Below are 19,795 nucleotides of genomic sequence, written 5' to 3'. Positions count from 1 at the left end.
CAGCAATTAATCATGAAGAGGTTTGCATTTAAAAAAAATAAAAATTGTAACTGTTTTTATGCAATTCTTAGGGCTGGGAGAAAGGTGTGGTTTTTATAAATGGATTGAATTTGGGCCGTTACTGGGATACGGGACCACAAAAGACACTTTACTTACCCGCACCGTGGATACAACATGGCAACAATGAGGTAAGACATGGTAACAGTTTCCACAGATTGCATTAATAATTGGGAGGCGTCTGTTACAAAACAATTCTAACTTCATTATTTTTGGCACCCATCAAAAAAATATATACAAACATAGAAAATAGGTGCAGGAGTAGGCCACTCGGCCCTTCGGTATTCAATATGTTTATGGCTGATCATCCTGAATCAGTACCCCGTTCCTGCTTACTCCCCATATCCCTTGATTAAGGTAGTAGAGCTGAATAATATGGAGTTGAAAAGTATCCCAGGATGAGGGGGGATCTTATTGAAACATATAAGATAATTAGGGGATTGGACACATTAGAGGCAGGAAACATGTTCCCAATGTTGGGGGAGTCCAGAACAAGGGGCCACAGTTGAAGAATAAGGGGTAGGCCATTTAGAACAGAGATGAGGAAGAACTTTTTCAGTCAGAGAGTGGTGAAGGTGTGGAATTCTCTGCCTCAGAAGGCAGTGGAGGCCAGTTCGTTGGATGCTTTCAAGATAGAGCTGGATAGAGCTCTTAAGGATACCGGAGTGAGGGGGTATGGGGAGAAGGCAGGAACGGGGTACTGATTGAGAGTGATCAGCCATGATCGCATTGAATGGCGGTGCTGGCTCGAAGTTTTCTAACTCCATTCCCTAACTCTTCAGATACTTTCAGAGCACCTTCTTGGATTTTGTTTTCTATGGAACGTGTTTTTTTGGGGGGAAAAAAGGCTTTGTGGTTAATTAGTTTACTTGCAGTTTACTTTGTCTTTTTTGACCCAGTGCAGAGAATACTGAGTGCCAGAGGCATTAGCTCAGTGGTAGCATGCTCATGTTTGAGTTAGAAGGTTATTATTTTGTTTTGCAGCCAAATCTTAAAGAACACAATTTAAACTAATGTTCCAGTATGCCTTTGTTCTGGTCATGTTCATTGTTAAACCACGTCTTTTCCAGTGGCAGACATGAGGTGAGCAAGAGAATTTGATGGTCTCTTGGTGACTTGACATACAATTGTCTTCAGTCAATCCCGCCAAGAATAGATCATTTACTTGGCCTCTTATGGGACTTTGTTGTGCACAAAGTAATGTTGAAACAGAAATGCACCTTGTGGCTATGGTTTAGTTTAGTTTAGAGATACCGCGTGGAAACAGGCCCTTCTGCCTACCGAGTCCGCACCAACCAACGATCCCCGCACATTAACACGCACTAGGGACAATTTACACTGACACCAAGCCAATTAACCAACAAACCTGCGCATCTTTGGAATGTGGGAGGAAACCAAAGATCTCGGAGAAAACCCACGCAGGTCACGGGGAGAGCGTACAAACTCCGTACGGACAGCACCTATAGTCGGGATCGAACCCGGGCCTCTGGCGCAGCAAGCGCTGTAAGACAGCGACTCTACCACTGCGCCACTGTGCCACCCCAAAGTTTGTGACATTAAATAATATTTTATAAATGGAACGGATATCTACCCATGCGGTGTGGTGTTCAGAAGCTCGCAGCATCCAAACAAAGAAAAGTAGGAAGGAAGGAAGGAGCACTTTAATAGTGCAAATTCTCCTCGGCCTTTGCTCAATTGTCAGAGCCCAAGTTTGCAATCGGTGATAGCCAGTAATGGTTGCTGTTGAAAACGGACTGCTCCTCCTTGTCTTTGACATTCCTGAGGCTTGTCAGAGGGAAGCAAGCCAGGTGCACGGGATCTGTTGGACTGAAAATCTCATGAGCTTTTTCACTAAAAAGTGATGTGCTTTCATTATTTTCTATTTAAATCGCCATCGCAGCCTGTGCTTTCCCCTCTCGTTTGTACGGCTTTCTTACACATTTCCTTTTCTTGTCAAATTAGATTGTGATATTTGAAGAGAGCAAAGCTGGAAAAACAATTGATTTTGTTAATCAGCCTGACCTTGGACAAGCTGAACATGTGTGAAGATAAGAGCAAATACTTTTTTTTTAAACTTTCCTATTAACTTTTTACATTCTGGTGAAGGAAAAGCAGCCAGTCCTACTGTGAATAATCAACACTACCTTTTGAACACTAAAATGAAATCGTCTTTGAAATGTTTTGGAACAATTGATTTGAAATATAGAATTGTCAATATTTAAAGTTTATAGGTGTTACGCTGTGGGTAAGTATATCGATGGCCATTTTGAAATGTCTGCCCACATTTAATTAAGGCATTAATTTGTTTGAAATTAATAAGTATTTCATTCACTGAATGAGAGGATGAAACACCAAGTGTGAGACTTATTCAATTGTGTACAGTATTTAAGAAAACAAATCTATTTAGTATGTTGGGCCTTTTAATTTTCCCAGATGTAATAATTTTACATTTAACTCAATTTTTCATTCACTGGACATCAATTTGTAAACTGGGATGTTTTGCACGAAAGTTGTTTTTCATTTTTCAGGTAGTGCTGCATGACAAACTGTTTATGTGCTGTGTAGGAGCCTACCTTGCATATTAAATTGGTGAATTATTTATGCACAGTGCCATAGGATCTTGTAGCCAGTGCCAGATAGATAATTGCTGTCTTCCAGTTTTCAGCAATAAGGTTTTAGTTTAGAGATGTAGTATGGAAACGAGCCTTTCAGCCGACCAAATCCAAACTGACCATTGATCACCCGTTTACACTAGTTCTATGTTATCTCACTCTGTCATCCGCTCCCAACATATTTGGGGCAACATGCAGAGGCCAATTTACCTAAAAACCGCTGCGTCCTTGGAATGTGGAAGGAAACCAGAGCACCCTGTGGAAACCTATGCAGTCATAGGGCAAACGTGCAAACTCCACACAGACAGCACCCTAGGTCAGGATCGAACCTGTGACTCTGCCACTGTGAGGCAGCAGCTTTACCAGCTGTATCATTCAGCCTCCCTGTTTTCTCCCTGTTATTAGCATGTTAATGGAATTAGCCAAATCACCCCACCAAAGTGACGGCAAACAGGATTCATAAACCCACTCTTGAACTGCAGTGGCAGATATCGGTGATCAGAAACATCTGAGCTGTGCCACATTTGTATCTCTAGTTTGTTTTTGATCAACTAACGTGGGAAGAAGTATTTGCACAACTGAGTACTTTCTACTTCCTAAGAACCCAATAATTGCAATATTCACAAGAGCACCCTTTAATATCAGGTTCTTCCTAAAAACAAAAATCAACATTGATTATAAATCAAAGATCTAAGGAGGAGTAACTACTGGAACTGAGGATAGATAAGGGCAGAATCAAGTAAATGCAAATGCTGTTACCTTGAATTATAGAGGAGAGGCATTGTAGAGAGCGCAGCAGTAGAGTTGCTGCCTTACAATGCCAGAGACACTGGTTTGATCCGGACTACGGTTGCTGTCTGTATGGAGTTTGTACGTTCTCCCCGTGACCTGCGTGTGTTTTCTTCAGGTGCTCCGGTTTCCTCCCACACTCTTAAAGACGTACAGGTTTGTAGGTCAATTGGCTTGGTATCACTGCAAACTGTCCCTAGTGCGTGTAGGATAATGTAAGTGTGCGGGGATCGCTGGTCGGCAGGGACTCGGTGGGCCAAAGGGCCTGTTTCCGCGCTGTATCACTGAACTAAACTAGAGATATGGTACATTCAATCATGACAAGAAATGCCGGGGCAATGAAGGGGAATAATGCCATTGTCGTAAAAGTTGTCAATGAAATTGGCCTGATTGCAGCCGCTATTAGCTTTCTTCCACGATGCCCACTGAGTTTTTCCAATCTGACCCCCACTTTCCACACATCTGCCTCTTACTGCTTTACATGGTTAATAAATTCTTTTAAAAGTTGCAGTGTTCCCCGTTTCAATAACCATGTTGGTTAAGACTATGCTGTGCTTTAACCTCGCCTAATTATCCTGGTTACAGTTTTTTTTCCTTCGGATACCATTAATTTCCTTGCAACTTTTAGTGGCTCAAGACTGTGCACTAAATGTTATTAATTTCACAGAGCTGCCATTGAAAGATGTTAACTCCGTCCAAATGTGACATTTATAACTGCAAATTCCATAATGTTCTTAAAATACTGTAACTAATGGAAGATTGTACAATTGAACAAAACCTGGATATCAAAGAAAATTAAACCTCTCTCTTCCTTTGTTCCTGCTTGTTTGTGTTGTCAATGTTTTGCTGGGTTGGGAGGCTGGATATTAACAGTAATCTCCCAGGACTTTGAAGAGACATGACGCTAAAATAAATGATTTGGGATTGCTAATAAGACACAAGGAACTGCAGATGTTGGTTTACACAAACGGCACATGGTACTGGGGTAACTCAGTGGGTCAGGCAGCATTTCAGGCCCCATATCTGAGGTAGGATATGCTGGTATTGGAAAAGGTCCAGAGGAGATTTATGAGAATGATCCCCAGGATGATTGGGTTAATATATGAGACGTGTTTGAAGGCTCTAGTCCTGTACTCACTGGAGTTTGCAAGGGTGGGGGTGTGGGGAGAGGGGGGATCTCATTGAAAATGATCAAATGATAGTAAGCCTAGGTAGAGTGGATATGGAGAGGATTTTTCCAGTAGTGGGAAAGTCTAGAACTAGAGTGCACAGCCTCAGACTAAAAGGATGCACCTTTACAATGAAGATGGCAATGAATTTCTTTAGCCAGAGTGTGGTGAATCTATGGACTTCATGGCAACAGATGGTGGTGGAGGCCAAGTCATTGGGTCTTTTTAAAGCAGAGGTTGATAGGTCTTGATTAGTCAATGATTAGGGGAGAAGGCAGGAAAATTGGGTTGAGAGAGAAACATAAATGATGGAGCGGACTCGATGGCTTAGTTCTGCTCCTGTGTTTTATGGAGATCATGGATAGGTAATGTTTAGGGTCTAGTCCAGACTTAACTGTGTAAATGAATGTTGTTTCCCTAGATCAGCATTCTTCATAAATTCTGCAGGTAGAACCAAATAAGTTATTAAACTGCTTACTTCCTTTGGCAGCAAGGTCTAGATCTTTTCTTCTCATGGGATGTGTTGGTGGGTTTTAGTTATAAAACTAGACCGTGGACCCATTGGGCCCAAACCTCTCCTGCATTGGTGCAGCACCCTCTCCTCCTCTCCCCCCCCCCCCCCCCTCCTCCCTAGTAGATAGATTTAAACTTTAAAATGTGAATAACTTTTCAAATATAACACAGATTTCAACGAAGCTTCTTCCATTAGCACCAAAGGGACGACGTTGAGTAAGGTGGGCCTAAAATTGTCGCGGTATCATGTACCGTTTTGGCTGTAGTTGAGGAACAAACAAACAAACAAATGAGAGTTTTAGTATATAGATGATGTGGGAGGAAACCAGAGCACCTGGAGGGAACCCTTGCAATCACAGGGAGAACGTACAAATTCCACACAGACAGCATTCAATGTCAAGATCATATCCTGGTGTCTCGGGTTGGGACAGCATCTCTACCAGCTGCACCACTGTACAGCCCTTAACTTCTCAAAGGTAAAAAGGTAAAACCATTGAATAGAATGCAAGTTTATATAATTTAATTTTAAAAATACCTAGTCAGTCAAGTCAGTTGAAATATTCTGATAATTCAACCCCATATTTTGTTCTTGCATTTAATCCAAGTTGTTTACTTCAAAGAGACGATCCTAAAATCTAGTTTGTTCAACAACTACGAAGATAACGCAATTTTTTTAAATTTTCTTTTTATTTTGGGTTCTCCTTTGAACTAAAATGACATGATGAGGAATTGTGTGCAATCAACGGTACATTAACATGCAAAACAAAAAGTGCAATCCCCACAGAGACGAATAATGTTGCAATCTATGGAGAAAGGAAATCAAATACATTTATTACATAGCAAGAAAGAAAACACATTCTGATGTTCGGACAGCCTTCTCACCATTGTGAATTTTTAACAAAATGTTTGGGAACTAGTGGTTTTGGCAGCCTGGGTTTGAGGGTTTGTGGGGGAAACATTTAACAGTGACAACTGTGCAACTGGGACTGTAAAAATGAAGTTGCCATTCTGTGTCTGTATGTGAGCAATTTGAAACTGATTTAAAAAAAATTCTCAGCACACTCACTTGAGTGGATGAAGTCTCGGGTTGTGCAGTTTGGTAATATAGTGTTTGTGTACAACTAAAACAATTGCTGCACGGACCAAATCTCCTCATTTGCAGTTCTCGACACGACAGAAAGCTGATGTTCACGAAATCTCCAGCTTTTACGCAGTACTTCAAAAGAAGATTCACAGCTCTAATTTGGCCCTGTCTCCAACGCCGCATTCTTGCTCTGCCACCTGCTGGCGTTGAAGCCAATGGCAGGATGAACCTCTGTTTCATTTAGAAAGTTTTCAGCCCTTGCAGAAACATAGAATTATCACAGTAGCAAAGGTCATTTGGCCCATCGAGTCTAAAAATTCCAATGGGGTACTCTCATTAGTCCCATTAGACCTGCAAATCTTTCACATATTTCATTATTGCAATGGAAACCATTCAGCCTATCAAGTCTATTCTGGTACTCTGTATAATCCCATTAATTACTTTCTTCTACTTCTTCCTTACATGCCCATTAACCCCTCTTATTCTCCTGGTAGTCACCCATAGTGGAGGCAATTTACAATGGCCATTTAACATGACTAGTGCATATTTTCTAAGAGTTCAGAGCAGCCAAAGGAAACGTACAGACTGAGGGAGAATGCACAAACTCAACACAGACAGCCCGGGGGGGGGGGTTAAGATTGCCTCTGGAAAAACTGGAGCTGTGGACAACACCCTGTCACTGTGCCATTGTACTGCTCTATGCTCAGGAGCTTGCCCAGTTCTTTTTTGAAAGAATAAATCACCGTGTTTCCATCACCTCTTTCGAAGAAGTGGGTGAGGCCATACAAATTGACTGTCAATTCCCCATGTATCTGGGGAGGGCAAATAGCACAAGGAAAAACAATAAATGATAGATATTAAGAAATGTAAAATGACAATGATAACTTTAAGCCAGCCTGGGAAAAGTACTCTTAATCGTCCAACTAGTGACTTGGCAAAAATAGGTATAAGAAAATAACTGCAGATGCTGGTACAAATCGAAGGTATTTATTCACAAAATGCTGGAGTAACTCAGCAGGTCAGGCAGCATCTAAGGAGAGAAGGAATGGGTGACGTTTCGGGTCGAGACCCTTCTTCAGACTGATGTCAGGGGGGCGGGACAAAGGAAGGATATAGGTGGAGACAGGAAGATAGAGGGAGATCTGGGAAGGAGGAGGGGAAGAGAGGGACAGAGGAACTATCTAAAGTTGGAGAAGTCGATGTTCATACCACTGGGCTGCAAGCTGTTATCAGAATCAAAATTTGAGTGTGCCAAGAGGGAAAATTTGTTGCAAAAGGTGCTTTCTTACAAAGGGAAGTTCACTTTCTGGCTTAAAGTAAGAAAAAAATATAACATGAACCAAGAAATCAAAATGTGAGAACTTGAAGATTTTGCAACAAAATTGAAGAAAAGGGGAAAACACCTAGTGATCACAGTGTTTCACAGTGAATTCATCAAATATTAGTTTGAATATTTGATAAGGTGAAAATGTCAGGAAATTATTTATTGAGTGATTTATTGATTTAAATGAGTGCTGATTTATTGCAGTTAGAGTGTGGTGTTTGTGGCTCTGAGTTCCCTTGACTATCATAACCTGTTCACTGCAATGAAGAGTGTGTCTACATAATGTAAATGTGAGCATGTTCTGTAGTGATTGTGAATGTGAAATATAAATTAAGTGTCATCGTTTGAGATAGCTAGGATATAACTTAAATATTTTGAGAGTGGAAAGGGAAATAGATCTGGGAAAAAAAACTAGGGATAGTGTGTTATAAATGCCCTTCTCCTTTCTCATCACCTTGAAATCTATTTACCGTTAAATTCTCCCAGTTGTGATGGACGTTATTCAACTGTAATTGATGATTTGTTTCTCTGCACAGATGCTGTCTGACCTGCTGAGGAATTCCAGCATTGTCCATCTCTAGTTCAGATTTCGAGCATCTGCAATATTTTGTTTCAGTATGAGTGTTTGAATTGATTTGTCATCAGGGAGCGCAGTAGAGGTTAATAAGGCTGTATTCACTCGAATTTAGAAAGATGAGAGGGGATCTTATAGAAACATATAAAATTCTTAAGGGATTGGACAGGCTAGGTGAAGGAAAAATGTTCCCCACGTTGGGGAGTCCAGAACCAGGGGTCACGGTTTAAGAATAAGGGGTAGGCCATTTAGGACTGAGATGAGGAAAAATGTTTTCACCCAGAGAGTTGTGAATCTGTGGAATTCTCTGCCTCAGAAGGCAGTGGAGCCCAATTCACTGGATGTATTCAAGTGAGAGTTAGATATAGTTCTTGGGGCTAATGGAATCAAGGGATATGGGGGGAAAAGCAGGAACAGGGTACTGATTCTGGATGATCAGTGGATCATGCTGGCTCGAAGGGCCAAATGGCCTACTCCTGCACCTACTTTCTGTGTTTCTATGGTGGGACTAATTCATGAGACCCATAATATAAGAGCCACGCTGGGGGGTAAATCTGAAGAGTCACACAGTCAATCCCCAAATTACGACATGGCAGTGATAAGGGAACGGAAGGCTCCAAATTTAAAGGCCTGGATTCTAGTAATCTGAAAGCAAAATACTGCAGATACTGAAAATTGGGGGAAAAAACCAGAACATTTGGTGGATATTCAGAAAGTCAACAGCACCCGTGAAGGGAAGAAACTAGATTAAAAGTTTCAGGTCAATGATTTTCCATCAGAGGTTTTCATCTCTCCACAGATACCACGTGGTGAGCTTGATCCTGTATTTGTATGTTCTTACCTCCTGACTATGGTCTATTATCTAATTTGATGATAGGCACTAAATGCTGGAGTAACTCAGCGGGACAGGCAGCATCTCTGGAGAGAAGGAATGGATGATGTTTCGGGTCGAGACCCTTCTTCAGACAAAGTCATGGGATATCGAAACCAGAGATACAGACGATGATGTAGAGAGATATAGAACAAATGAATGAAAGATATGCAATAAAATTACATTTCATTCATTTGTTCTATATCTCTCTACGTCATCGTCTTTTTCTCTCTTCCCTTTTCCGTGATTTTCAGTCTCAACCTGAAACGTCACTCATTCCTTCTCCGCAGAGATGCTGCCTGTCCCGCTGAGTTACTCCAGCATTTTGTCTATCTTTGGTTTAAACCAGCATCTGCAGTTCCTTCCTACACATCTAATTTGATGAGGTGGGTGAATGTACATAATATGGAGAACTGCAGTCACGGTGGGCTATCTGGCAAGGACAATGACAGTACAAGGGTGTGTTTGTCCAATTTAGTCCTGTGTAATTGTAAATTGAGGTTAATTAAATACATGTATGGTTTCAGGCTATGCTCTGCTAATGTCAGACCCATGTGTGAGAAGGTTAATCAGAAAAACCAGGATCTGCAACGGGTAAAAGATATATTCCGTGCACCTTTAATGTGGTTGTATCTGTGTAAATATGAGCTCAAAGTAAAGTGGCCCTGGGTAAGCAGCAAATGGTGGGTGGTGTGCAGTGGATCATGTTGTTTAACTGCTGAGCACTACAGTTTTGTATCATGTACCAGATGTCTTGCAAGCTGACAAAGACTGGTGTGAAGCAATGTGTGGCATGCACAATGGTCTGGGCACTACCTTTGCCAATGTTTCAAAAATCAAAAGTTAACTTTCAAGTAACATTCTCTCCACGCTCCACCCACGGTGTCCTGCTACACCAGTCTGCAGAAGGGTCTCGACCTGAAACGTTCCCTTGTCACTAACAAGTCCGAAGAAGGGTCTCGACCCAAAACGTCACCCGTTCCTTCTCTCCAGTGCTGCTGCCTGTCCCGCTGAGTTACTCCGGCATTTTGTGTCTTATCTCCTGCTACATCATCTCACTCGGCAGGCACCGGGGGAGTTGGCGGGAGGGGCAGGTGTACCGTGAGCGGATCGGACTTGGAGACACAAGAGACTGTGTTTGCTGGAATCTTCAGCAAAACAACAAAAGTGCTGGAGGAGCTCGAGCAGTATCCGAGGAGCGAAATGGGCAAATGACTTTCTGAAGCATCCCAACCCTAAACCGCCAACCTCTGACCCGCTGAGTGTCTCCAGCACTTTGTTTTTTGAAATGGATCAGACCTTCAGATCACTTTGAAATAATCTTCCAGGCAAGTAATCCAGTCTCACAGGCTACATTTCGATCTGATGAGATCAACGCCATAATAACCCACTCTACGTGTCACAAACATCAGAATCACCTGGTCTAATTGACCTTTACCTGTGGAGCAAGCCATTGGGGAAATGTGAATGGGACGGAATGGTCTTGGTCAAGAAGCCAGCACCAGCAGGTGTGATCTGCATCTCAACGTCTGTGGGATAATGTTTTAGGTTGTCTGCCGTGCGTACATATTCTTTATTTCCAAGGAGTTCATCGGCAACAATATTTTGATGAATAAATTCCAGCAGGAATTGTCCTTTTTCCCATTTACTGGGAGCCTATTGCGCACACCCACCACTGTGCAGAGACAGGTCCGGTTTAGTTTGGAATGGAATTTTTTCCCACTCATTTATGACCCTCTCCCCCACTACTCACACCTGATCTGCACTAATGACAGCTCAAAATGCTTTAATCATATCTCCCTTAATTCCAATGGAGCTCCCAGTTTTGTCAGCCTCTCTTCGTTAGCTGGAGCTCTATGTTTCTGGATTCAGCTTTATTTGCCAATGCCTCTGACCTTGTTAAATCAAGTTCCTTCAATCTATATCCAGAAATCTGATTGATAACATAAACTGTGTACTGCTGCTGAACGTAGCCAATAGTTGCTGTTCCTCCCGCACTTTCTGATGCGCAATGTACCGTGTAGTAATAATTAATATATTCTTGTATCCTGTTTTAATCTGCTTTTGTCTGTGCCTTAATTGTCTGTAAAACGAGCAAGGAAAACATGTTGGATTACTTCACTCTAGGGTAATGAACGAATTAGCCAACATTGGTTGAAGGTGCTGATAAATTGGCTCCTATACTTTTAAAATAGTAGCTAGCTCTATGACAGTGTCACTTTACAGTAGGTACGCACTGTTCCAGAGTTAGCTCTGTCCCTGCTCAAGTGAACATGACCTTTGTGCTTAAACATACTGTTAAGGCAAATCCAATACATTAGAAATGATGTAGGAATCTTGTTACCACGAAAACAACTGTAAAACTGGAAGGCTACTTTTAAACATTCAGCTGATTCCATTAATATAAATACATTTCAAATCAATTGGAAAGAAAGATCTTAGTAGAAGCTATAAATGATGCGATGAGTTCTCCCTTCTTCAAGTTTTCTTCAGTTGTTTGGATGAAGCACTGAAAGATTGTTGATTTCCATTATCCTTTGCTAGGTTGTTTTCCAGTGATGTCTCTTTGATAGTTGCAGGTTACGTCAAGTCATGTTTTAACCAGAGTGATGAAGTGATGTAGCAGAAAGGCGAAAAGTTGGCATTTGACATTTGTCTGAGTTACAGTTGCCTCGATCTCTGATTATTCTATATGATGGCGTAACAGTCCGTAACAAAATCATCTCTACCAATGTATTTTCAAGCACAGATTAGAATCACAAGGTAAGGTAAAATAGTATAATACTCAGATTTGCCCTTTTAAAAAAAAAAATCATTAATCAATTTTCTTAAATTATAAATAGAAATAAATTAAACAGGGTAGCAAACAGCACGTGTTAGATAATTCTACGTGTTAGAAAGTATAAAAAGAGAGAATTATTCTCTGTACTAACTTTTCAAAGAGAATAGAAGAGAAAGTGTCATTTGTCAAGTGCTGAGGATTACGTCCAGTAAAATTGTGCTTCACATTTTTGATTTGATACCACAGCACTAACTGTAACAGGTTCCGCTGCTCTAACTCCTCGGGAGGTGTGTAAACTTCAGTCACTGTAATGTCAAACTCTACCCATGGACACATTCCACTTATGGCACAAGATGTTGGACTGTCTTAATTATAAGCAGAATTCATCCACAGAGCTGGGAGGTCAGTGTAATTAATTTCCTGTCATCCACAGCCCCTTCAGTCAATGTAAAGCTTTTCCAAGATTGTCCTTCAATTGGGACGTTAGATTGCTTCTTCAGGAAGGGGCACCCAGCTACGCAAAACTGATGGACACCAGAAGCTGCTGGCATCCTTGGGACCATCTCATCTGTTGGAAATGAGGTATCAACTAAAGATGGAAATAAGTGGTTTACATATTTATGCGAAATGTTCATAAAATTGTGTCCTATTACAAGATGTTAGGTTTTGAGGGGAGGAATTTGTGATGAATTTTCTTCATATTGAGTAACATGTTCTGGTGGAACTAAAAATATTCTCTTTGAAGATGGATGCTGCAGCTAAAGCCAGTGTTTATTGCTCATGGCTAGTTTCCCTTAGTGACATGAGTCGGAGTCAGCCTTAGTGTAAGACTGGGGTCTCGTGCATTTCGGGTCTCGTGCAGCCAGAAGGTTCCCTGTTCATTCTGCAGGATATTTTACAATTTATGTCCTTTGAGGTTTTAATTCTATAATTTCCCACCACTCCTCTCATGGATTTCTGCCCCACACCTATTTCCTTTTGTTTTTCTTAGTAAGATATGATGTATGTACGGACATTTAAATTGATCAACTTTAGGAGGGACAAAATTACGTGGAAAATTAGCACTCATACATCTATAAACCATATGAATTCCTGGTCTTCCAATCTTCTACGTTAAGGCCCTATCACTTTTTTGATATCTGCACATCTTGTAGATGTAACACTACTCTGCACTCTTTTCTCTTTTGGACTACCTGATGTTCTCGTGTGGTATGATTTGCCTGGATAACACGCAAGACAAAGTTTGGATTGTATCTCAGTACCCATGATAATAATAAACCAGTGCCAATACTAATATCTTTTTAGATGATTATTGCTGATGGATGGGTATGATTACTTTTCAATAGACAAGAGTTGAGTTTGTTGTCCCCTAATTAGAAAACTTAAACAGAATCTTAATTCTTCCAAGTTAATCCAGTTTAATGCTAAGCTGCCTACTGGTGGCCTTGAGGAAGAGGGCCGTAGGGGAATGAATTTTTACAGTTGCCATTTTTCAGACAGCTTCGTGATGGTCATAATTCTATTTTTTTTTTAAATTCTAAACTTTGTTTTCACTTTTACTTCTCGAGAGTCTAATGACAAATGTGGCGTGGCGTGGGAGGGCACCAGAACACTGGAGAGCAACCGACAAAGTCATAGGGAGAAAGTGCAAACTCCACAGAGAGCAGCAGAGGTCAGGGTTGAACTTTAGTTATGAGATACCGCACGGAAACAGGCCGCGGACTAGCGATTCCCGCACATTAACACTATCCTACAAATACTAGGAACAATTTTTTTTACGCATATGCCAAGCCAATTAACCTGCATACCTGGGTGGGGGGAAACCGAAGATCTCGGAGGAAACCCATGTGGCCACGGGGAGAACGTGCAATGGGTCTATGAGCACCACCGCTGAGAAAAGCCTGAGATGTTGGCAACAGTCTAAATGATTTGGCTAACATTTGGCTAAAAGATTTCATTAGAATTGTCTTATTTGTTGCATTGACTGAAGAGCTGAGATGTCTTGTTCCTCAGTTATGTGTACTGAAGATTTGTCAGTACTGAAATATCCATACACCCATTCCTTCTCTTCAGAGATGCTGCCTGTCCCGCTGAGTTGCTCCAGCATTTTGTGTCTATCTGAAATATCCATACTTTTGAATCAAAATGGTTCTGCTGAAATACGTTTGGGCGCTGTTGAGTTCATGCAGCTTATTATTTCAGATCTTCTTTACTATATCAGCAGAGCTCAGCAGGTTAGTTTAAATTACTTTGTCTTTATACAAGGGTGCCTGTGTATGGAAGAATATCTTTCAGCTTTTGAATTCTGCCAGCTGGACATTGGAAGGTTTAGTTCCCACAGGAATTGTGCACTGATATAAGTTGTAAATCGTTTATCAGAGTCCAGAGAAATTGTACAATCAGTTTTGCTCTGACGGCCAAAGGCAACACTAAGACGGTCACGATGGCGCAGTGGTAAAGTTGCTGCCTTACAGCGAATGCAGCGCCGGAGACCCGGGTTCGATCCTGACTATGGGTGCTGTCTGTGAGGAGTTTGTACGTTCTCCCCGTGACCTGCGTGGGTTTTCTCCGAGATCTTCGGTTTCCTTCCACACTCCAAAGACGTACAGGTTTGTAGGTTAATTGGCTTGGTAAATGTAAAAATTATCCCTAGAGTGTGTAGGATAGTGTTAATTTGCGGGGATCGCTGGTCGGCGCGGACCCGGTGGGCTGAAGGGCCTGTTTCCGCGCCGTATCTTTTAAAAAAAAGACATGTTCATTTCTCTCTATTATTGCATGTTTTTTTTCAATGCAAATTGCAGCTGGTTCCTAACTACATTCTCAGATATCCATCCCCTATATTCCTAGTGAGGATTATGGAATGCCAGAAATGCAGCTTGCAAATACAGTACCAATTGCTATAATCAGTGGTGGAAATGATGTGTAATGTGTAGCATTCTGACAGACCCTGTCATTGTTGCAGGCTCTAGAACGACAATATTGGAATGGAATTAACCTCAATGTGGTCTCTACAGCAGGAAGAACTCAATATAACTTGCATTGTCGAACAAATGCTTGACATATCCAACCACGTTAGCTTGGATGGCCTATTCCCACTAATGATACGACTTGTCACAATTCTCCACAATTCTGCACTGTAAGGAGTTTGTACGTTCTCCCCGTGACCTGCGTGGGTTTTCTCCGAGATCTTCGGTTTCCTCCCACACTCCAAAGACGTACAGGTATGTAGGTTAATTGGCTGGGTAAATGTAAAAAATTGTCCCTAGTGGGTGTAGGATAGTGTTAATGTACGGGGATCACTGGGCGGCACGGACTTGGTGGGCCGAAAAGGCCTGTTTCCGGCTGTATATATATGATATGATGATGATGATGATGAAGCACTGGTACCTAGAGATGGTGTGGACCGAAGTCAGCAGTGGTATCTTTCCAGCTGCTGCATAGCAGCTGTGGAATCCATATGGAGTTAAAATGGAACAACTTGAAATTCCACAGTATAATAAAAAGCAACTGCAGATGTTGGTTAATACCAAAGATAGACACGGAATGGTGGAGTAACTCAGCAGGTCTGGCAGCCTCTCTGGAGAAAATGGATAGGTGCTATTGCATGTCGGAACCTTTCTTCAGACTGATTGTAGTACAGAGAGTGGGGGAAAAAACTGGAAGCAAAGGAAAAACAGGATAAATCTGGGCTGGCAACATATAACTTCAGGCAAGAGGGTTCCCTTGTAGGCCGATTGTTGGCTAGAGTGTGAGCCCAAGAGGGATACATTATTGTAAACTGTAGAGCTGGTTATTGGAATTTTAGTGCAGGAAGAGGGGAGGGGGAGTGGGAATGGAGGTGTTTGCAGAAGTTACCCAAAATTGGAGAATTCAATGTTCATTCTATTGGGTTATAAGATAACCAAGCAAAATGTGAGGTGCTGTTCCTCCAATTGGAGGAGGCCCAGGACAGAAAGGTCTGTATGGGAAGAGGAGTTAAAATGGTTAACAACGGTATGAACATTAAATTCTCCAATTTTATGTAACTTCTACAAACACCTCACTCCTTGCTCCCTTACCCCCTTTCACCACTAAAAGTCCATTAACCAGCTCCACAGTTCACAACAATGTATTTCACTTGGGCTCACACCTGTCTCCATCCAAATATCAGTCTATCAGGAGACGTTCTGTGCAAAGGCCATCTGTTTCCGGCCCTGATTTGTCTTGTTTTTATTTCCCTTCCAGTTTTTTTTCCCATTCTCCTTACTACAACCCCTCTAATTTCTCTACCTAACCCGAAACATCACCGATTCATTTTCTCCAGAGATGCTGCCTGACTCGCTGAGTTACTCCAGCGTTCTGTGTTTATCTTATGAATTTCCTCAGGTTTCCCAGATCTCAGGCTGGAGATCTACACACCGAGATATCTGCAGCTTAGACCTGCCACAAAGATTGAAATCACTAATGAAGTGAACGGAAAATATCAGCCACTGGGAGAAAGATTTTATTATTTACCTAGTATGGTCTAAATAATTTTAATTGATTTTTTTTTTGTTGTGTTGTGTAGATTTTGGTACAGAAAGGGCACCTCAGAAAAAACAAAATGACATGATGAGATTAACATTACTCTGTGCATTATTGCTCACATCTTTTGTAGGGCACCTCCTGTGCAGTCTATGAAAATCAAATAACTGCTGATGATGGAATCTGAAGTAACTGCTGAAAATGCTGAAAGCAGTCAGCAAGTCAGGCAGCATGTGTGGAAAGAGGAACGGTTAGTGCTTCAAGTCGAGATCCTTCAAAACAGTCACAGTTACTCTTTCCACAGATACTGCCTGTCATGCTACTTGATTTGACCATTTTCGGTTTTTAATGCTGCATAATTAAATTCAATGAAATTGGTGAAAGAATACACACAAAAACTCTACAGCATGCTACTTAAGTGAACCATCTCATGATCTCTTGAATGAATTTTCTGATATCCATCTTGGTTGGGCCAGTCCCACGGAATTATGATGTTGTGCCTTAGAATAAGAGCTTATGGTAGCTGATACTCTGCATTGAATAAGATTGAGAGGGAAAGAGAAGTAAAATGTTGGTGTGATGTTAGCTCATGAAAGCTTTGGAATCAATGAGGAAGGAATGAAAAACAGTCCCTCTCTCATTGACATCCACCCTTTAATTTCAGTGCGTTATAGAAGTCAGAACTATGAATACAAATTGATCAATGCTGTAACCAGAAGGCATCAGAGGAGAAATTAGAGGGTTTTTTTGTAGGTGGGACAAATCATTAAATACTAGCCAGTTCCAAATTGGTATAAATTTCACAAGAATTGACCTTTATTTTCTGTTTCTAATTACCTCCCTATTTCTAGATATTTATTCATAGTTATTAAATCAAGGTTTAGATATCTTCTGCATTCTTTTTTTGCAAAGAAGGTAATGCATACTGCAAGCCAAGATTAGAATCGATTCTTCCTAAAGCGGCACGGTGGCGCAGCGGTAGAGTTGCTGCCTTACAGCGAATGCAGCGCCGGAGACTCGGGTTCGATCCTGACTACGGGCGCTGTCTGTACGGAGTTTGTTCATTCTCCCCGTGACCTGCGTGGGTTTTCTCCGAGATCTTCGGTTTCCTCCCACACTCCAAAGACGTACAGGTACGTAGGTTAATTGGCTTGGTAAATGTAAAAATTATCCCTAGTGTGTGTAGGATAGTGTTAATGTGCGGGAATCGCTGGTCGGCGCGGACCCGGTGGGCCAAAGGGCCTGTTTCCGCGCCGTATCTTTTAAAAAAAAGATATGTTCATTTCTCTCTATTATTGCATGTTTTTTTTCAATGCAAATTGCAGCTGGTTCCTAACTACATTCTCAGAGATCCATCCCCTATACTCCTAGTGAGGATTATGGAATGCCAGAAATGCAGCTTGCAAATACAATACCAATTGCTATAATCAGTGGTGGAAATGATGTGTAATGTGTAGCATTCTGACAGACCCTGTCATTGTTGCAGGCTCTAGAACGACAATATTGGAATGGAATTAACCTCAATGTGGTCTCTACAGCAGGAAGAACTCAACATAACTTGCATTGTCGAACAAATGCTTGACATATCCAACCACGTTAGCTTGGATGGCCTATTCCCACTAATGATACGACTTGCCACAATTCTCCACAGAAGCACTGGTACCTAGAGATGGTGTCCGTAGTGGGTATAGTGCGGGGATCGCTGGGCGGCGCAGACCTGGTGGGCCGAAGGGTCTGTTTCTGCGCTGTATCTCTAAATCTAAATCTAAAATATACCCGAGTAGTTCCAATCTTATCCGCCCATCAGCATATTCAAAAGATATCATCAAATGTTCCGATTCGGCTAAAATCTTGTTTTGTGCCATTAACCTACAAAAGATCAGATGCAATTAACCCAGTCTGGGCCATATTTTTTAAAACTAAAAATGGCAAGGAGATCAGCACCCTAAATGAATGGTAAAAGTGGGGTGATATCACCACGAGATGGGGAGCACTTAATAAATAGCATTGCTTTGGGTATTAGTACATGTGTCACATCCACTAAGTTTAATCTTCAGCTTTAAATGGAGCATCATTGTTGCATTCATTTGAATGTTGCACAGGTGGCGCAGCGGTAGAGTTGCTGCCTCACAGCGAATGCAGCGCTGGAGATTCGGGTTCGTCCCGACTACGGGCGCCGTCTGTACGGAGTTTGTACGTTCTCCCCGTGACCTGCGTGGGCTTTCTCCGAGATCTCCGGTTTCCTCCCACACTCCAAAGACGTACAGGTTTGTAGGTTAATTGGCTGGGCAAATGTAAAAATTGTCCCTAGTGGGTGTAGGATAGTGTTAATGTGCGGGGATCGCTGGGCGGCGCGGAACCCGGTGGGCCGAAGGGCCTGTTTCTGCGCTGTATCTCTAAATCTAAAAAAATCCTTGATGGCCTACTTGAGTAGCTCATTTTGTCCCTGTGCTAATTTTCTCCTTAACTAACCAGCACAGATGATCAAAACCATCATGGGTCTTGCACGCCTGCTAAGAATGCAATGGTCCTCCGAATATGCACTGGAAGAAAGGGGAAGAATTTTTTTTTTCTTTTTCTTTTTTTTTTTCAGTAAGGGTTTGGTGACTGATAAGATCCCAAGTCTCAAGGGAGCCCTTGCTAAAAAGGAGATGAACACTACAGTTTGTCAACTTTACACACCTCGTGGAAACTATTGATTTCGAGTCGACATGGTCTGAATGAAGGTGGAATACAATATGTACACATGTAAAGAATAAACAACCAGTAGCAGGCTCACGAGGTATGTTAACCAGAACATTCCATTCCATAAGCATCCTCGGGTAAATGGTAGAAAGGATTTCCTGTCGAAACTCGCTCCTACAAGCCAGTCTTCTTCACAGCTTTTCTGTACTTTACGGAAGCCTTTAAAGGTTGATATTTATTTCTGGTTTGGAATTCACACTGAGTGCATGCATTCTCCCATTCCATGCAACAGAACGCATTGCAACAGAGCCACCTTTACAGAGATGTACTCACACATACAAAGGAATCTAGTTTCCTTGGTCACAGGTCATAGAGCCTTGCCGAATGACATCCTGGATCACAGTCTCGCTTCAACCGTTATAGATCATTTCTCAGAGATCTCTTCTGTGCTTTATTCAATTGTCCAGTCATGTTAGGTACATCATCTGGGAAATTTTTGCTTTTGCTAAGAATAAACCGCTACCATTATATCCATTGTATGCGTGGTGAAGGAATAGGGCAATCAGGTTTTAGCCAGGTTTAAGGACTATTCATCTGCAAGAGAAAAAATGCAAGTAAGTTGAACGACATTGATAGTGAACATTTAAGTTCTATGGTTTAGTTCTATGATATAATGCATTGATCTAAGTTCATAAGTTATAGGAGTAAAATTAGGCCATTTGGCCCCTCGAGTCTACTCCGCCATTCAATCATGGCTGATCTCTGCTAATCCCATTTTCCTGCCGTCTCCCCTTGACACCCGTACGAGTCAAGAATTTGTCTATCTCTGCCT

The 19,795-nt window shown here is 41.7% G+C and overlaps 2 protein-coding genes across 2 annotated transcripts in view; one reads left to right on the top strand and one right to left on the bottom strand.

Annotated features, from left to right (window-relative positions):
- LOC144608669 (beta-galactosidase-1-like protein 2) overlaps nt 1-4,264 on the top strand; it is a 52,792-nt gene extending 48,528 nt beyond the window's left edge. The window contains exons 18-19 of the mRNA XM_078426656.1: nt 72-188; nt 2,020-4,264. Of these exons, the coding sequence (XP_078282782.1) occupies nt 72-188; nt 2,020-2,103 (201 nt within the window). The 3' untranslated portion in view covers nt 2,104-4,264. The remainder of the gene's footprint in view (nt 1-71; nt 189-2,019) is intronic.
- Nucleotides 4,265-5,709: 1,445 nt separating this feature from the next.
- LOC144608765 (galactosylgalactosylxylosylprotein 3-beta-glucuronosyltransferase 1-like) overlaps nt 5,710-19,795 on the bottom strand; it is a 178,035-nt gene continuing 163,949 nt past the window's right edge. The window contains exon 6 of the mRNA XM_078426845.1: nt 5,710-19,557. The gene's annotated coding sequence lies outside the window, so the exon portion shown is untranslated. The remainder of the gene's footprint in view (nt 19,558-19,795) is intronic.

The sequence above is a fragment of the Rhinoraja longicauda genome, chromosome 32 (genome assembly GCF_053455715.1).
Source record: "Rhinoraja longicauda isolate Sanriku21f chromosome 32, sRhiLon1.1, whole genome shotgun sequence".
Taxonomy (NCBI): Eukaryota; Metazoa; Chordata; class Chondrichthyes; order Rajiformes; family Arhynchobatidae; genus Rhinoraja; species Rhinoraja longicauda.
Note: the sequence above shows the minus strand (reverse complement) of the source record. Positions and strands in the feature narration are given on the sequence as shown.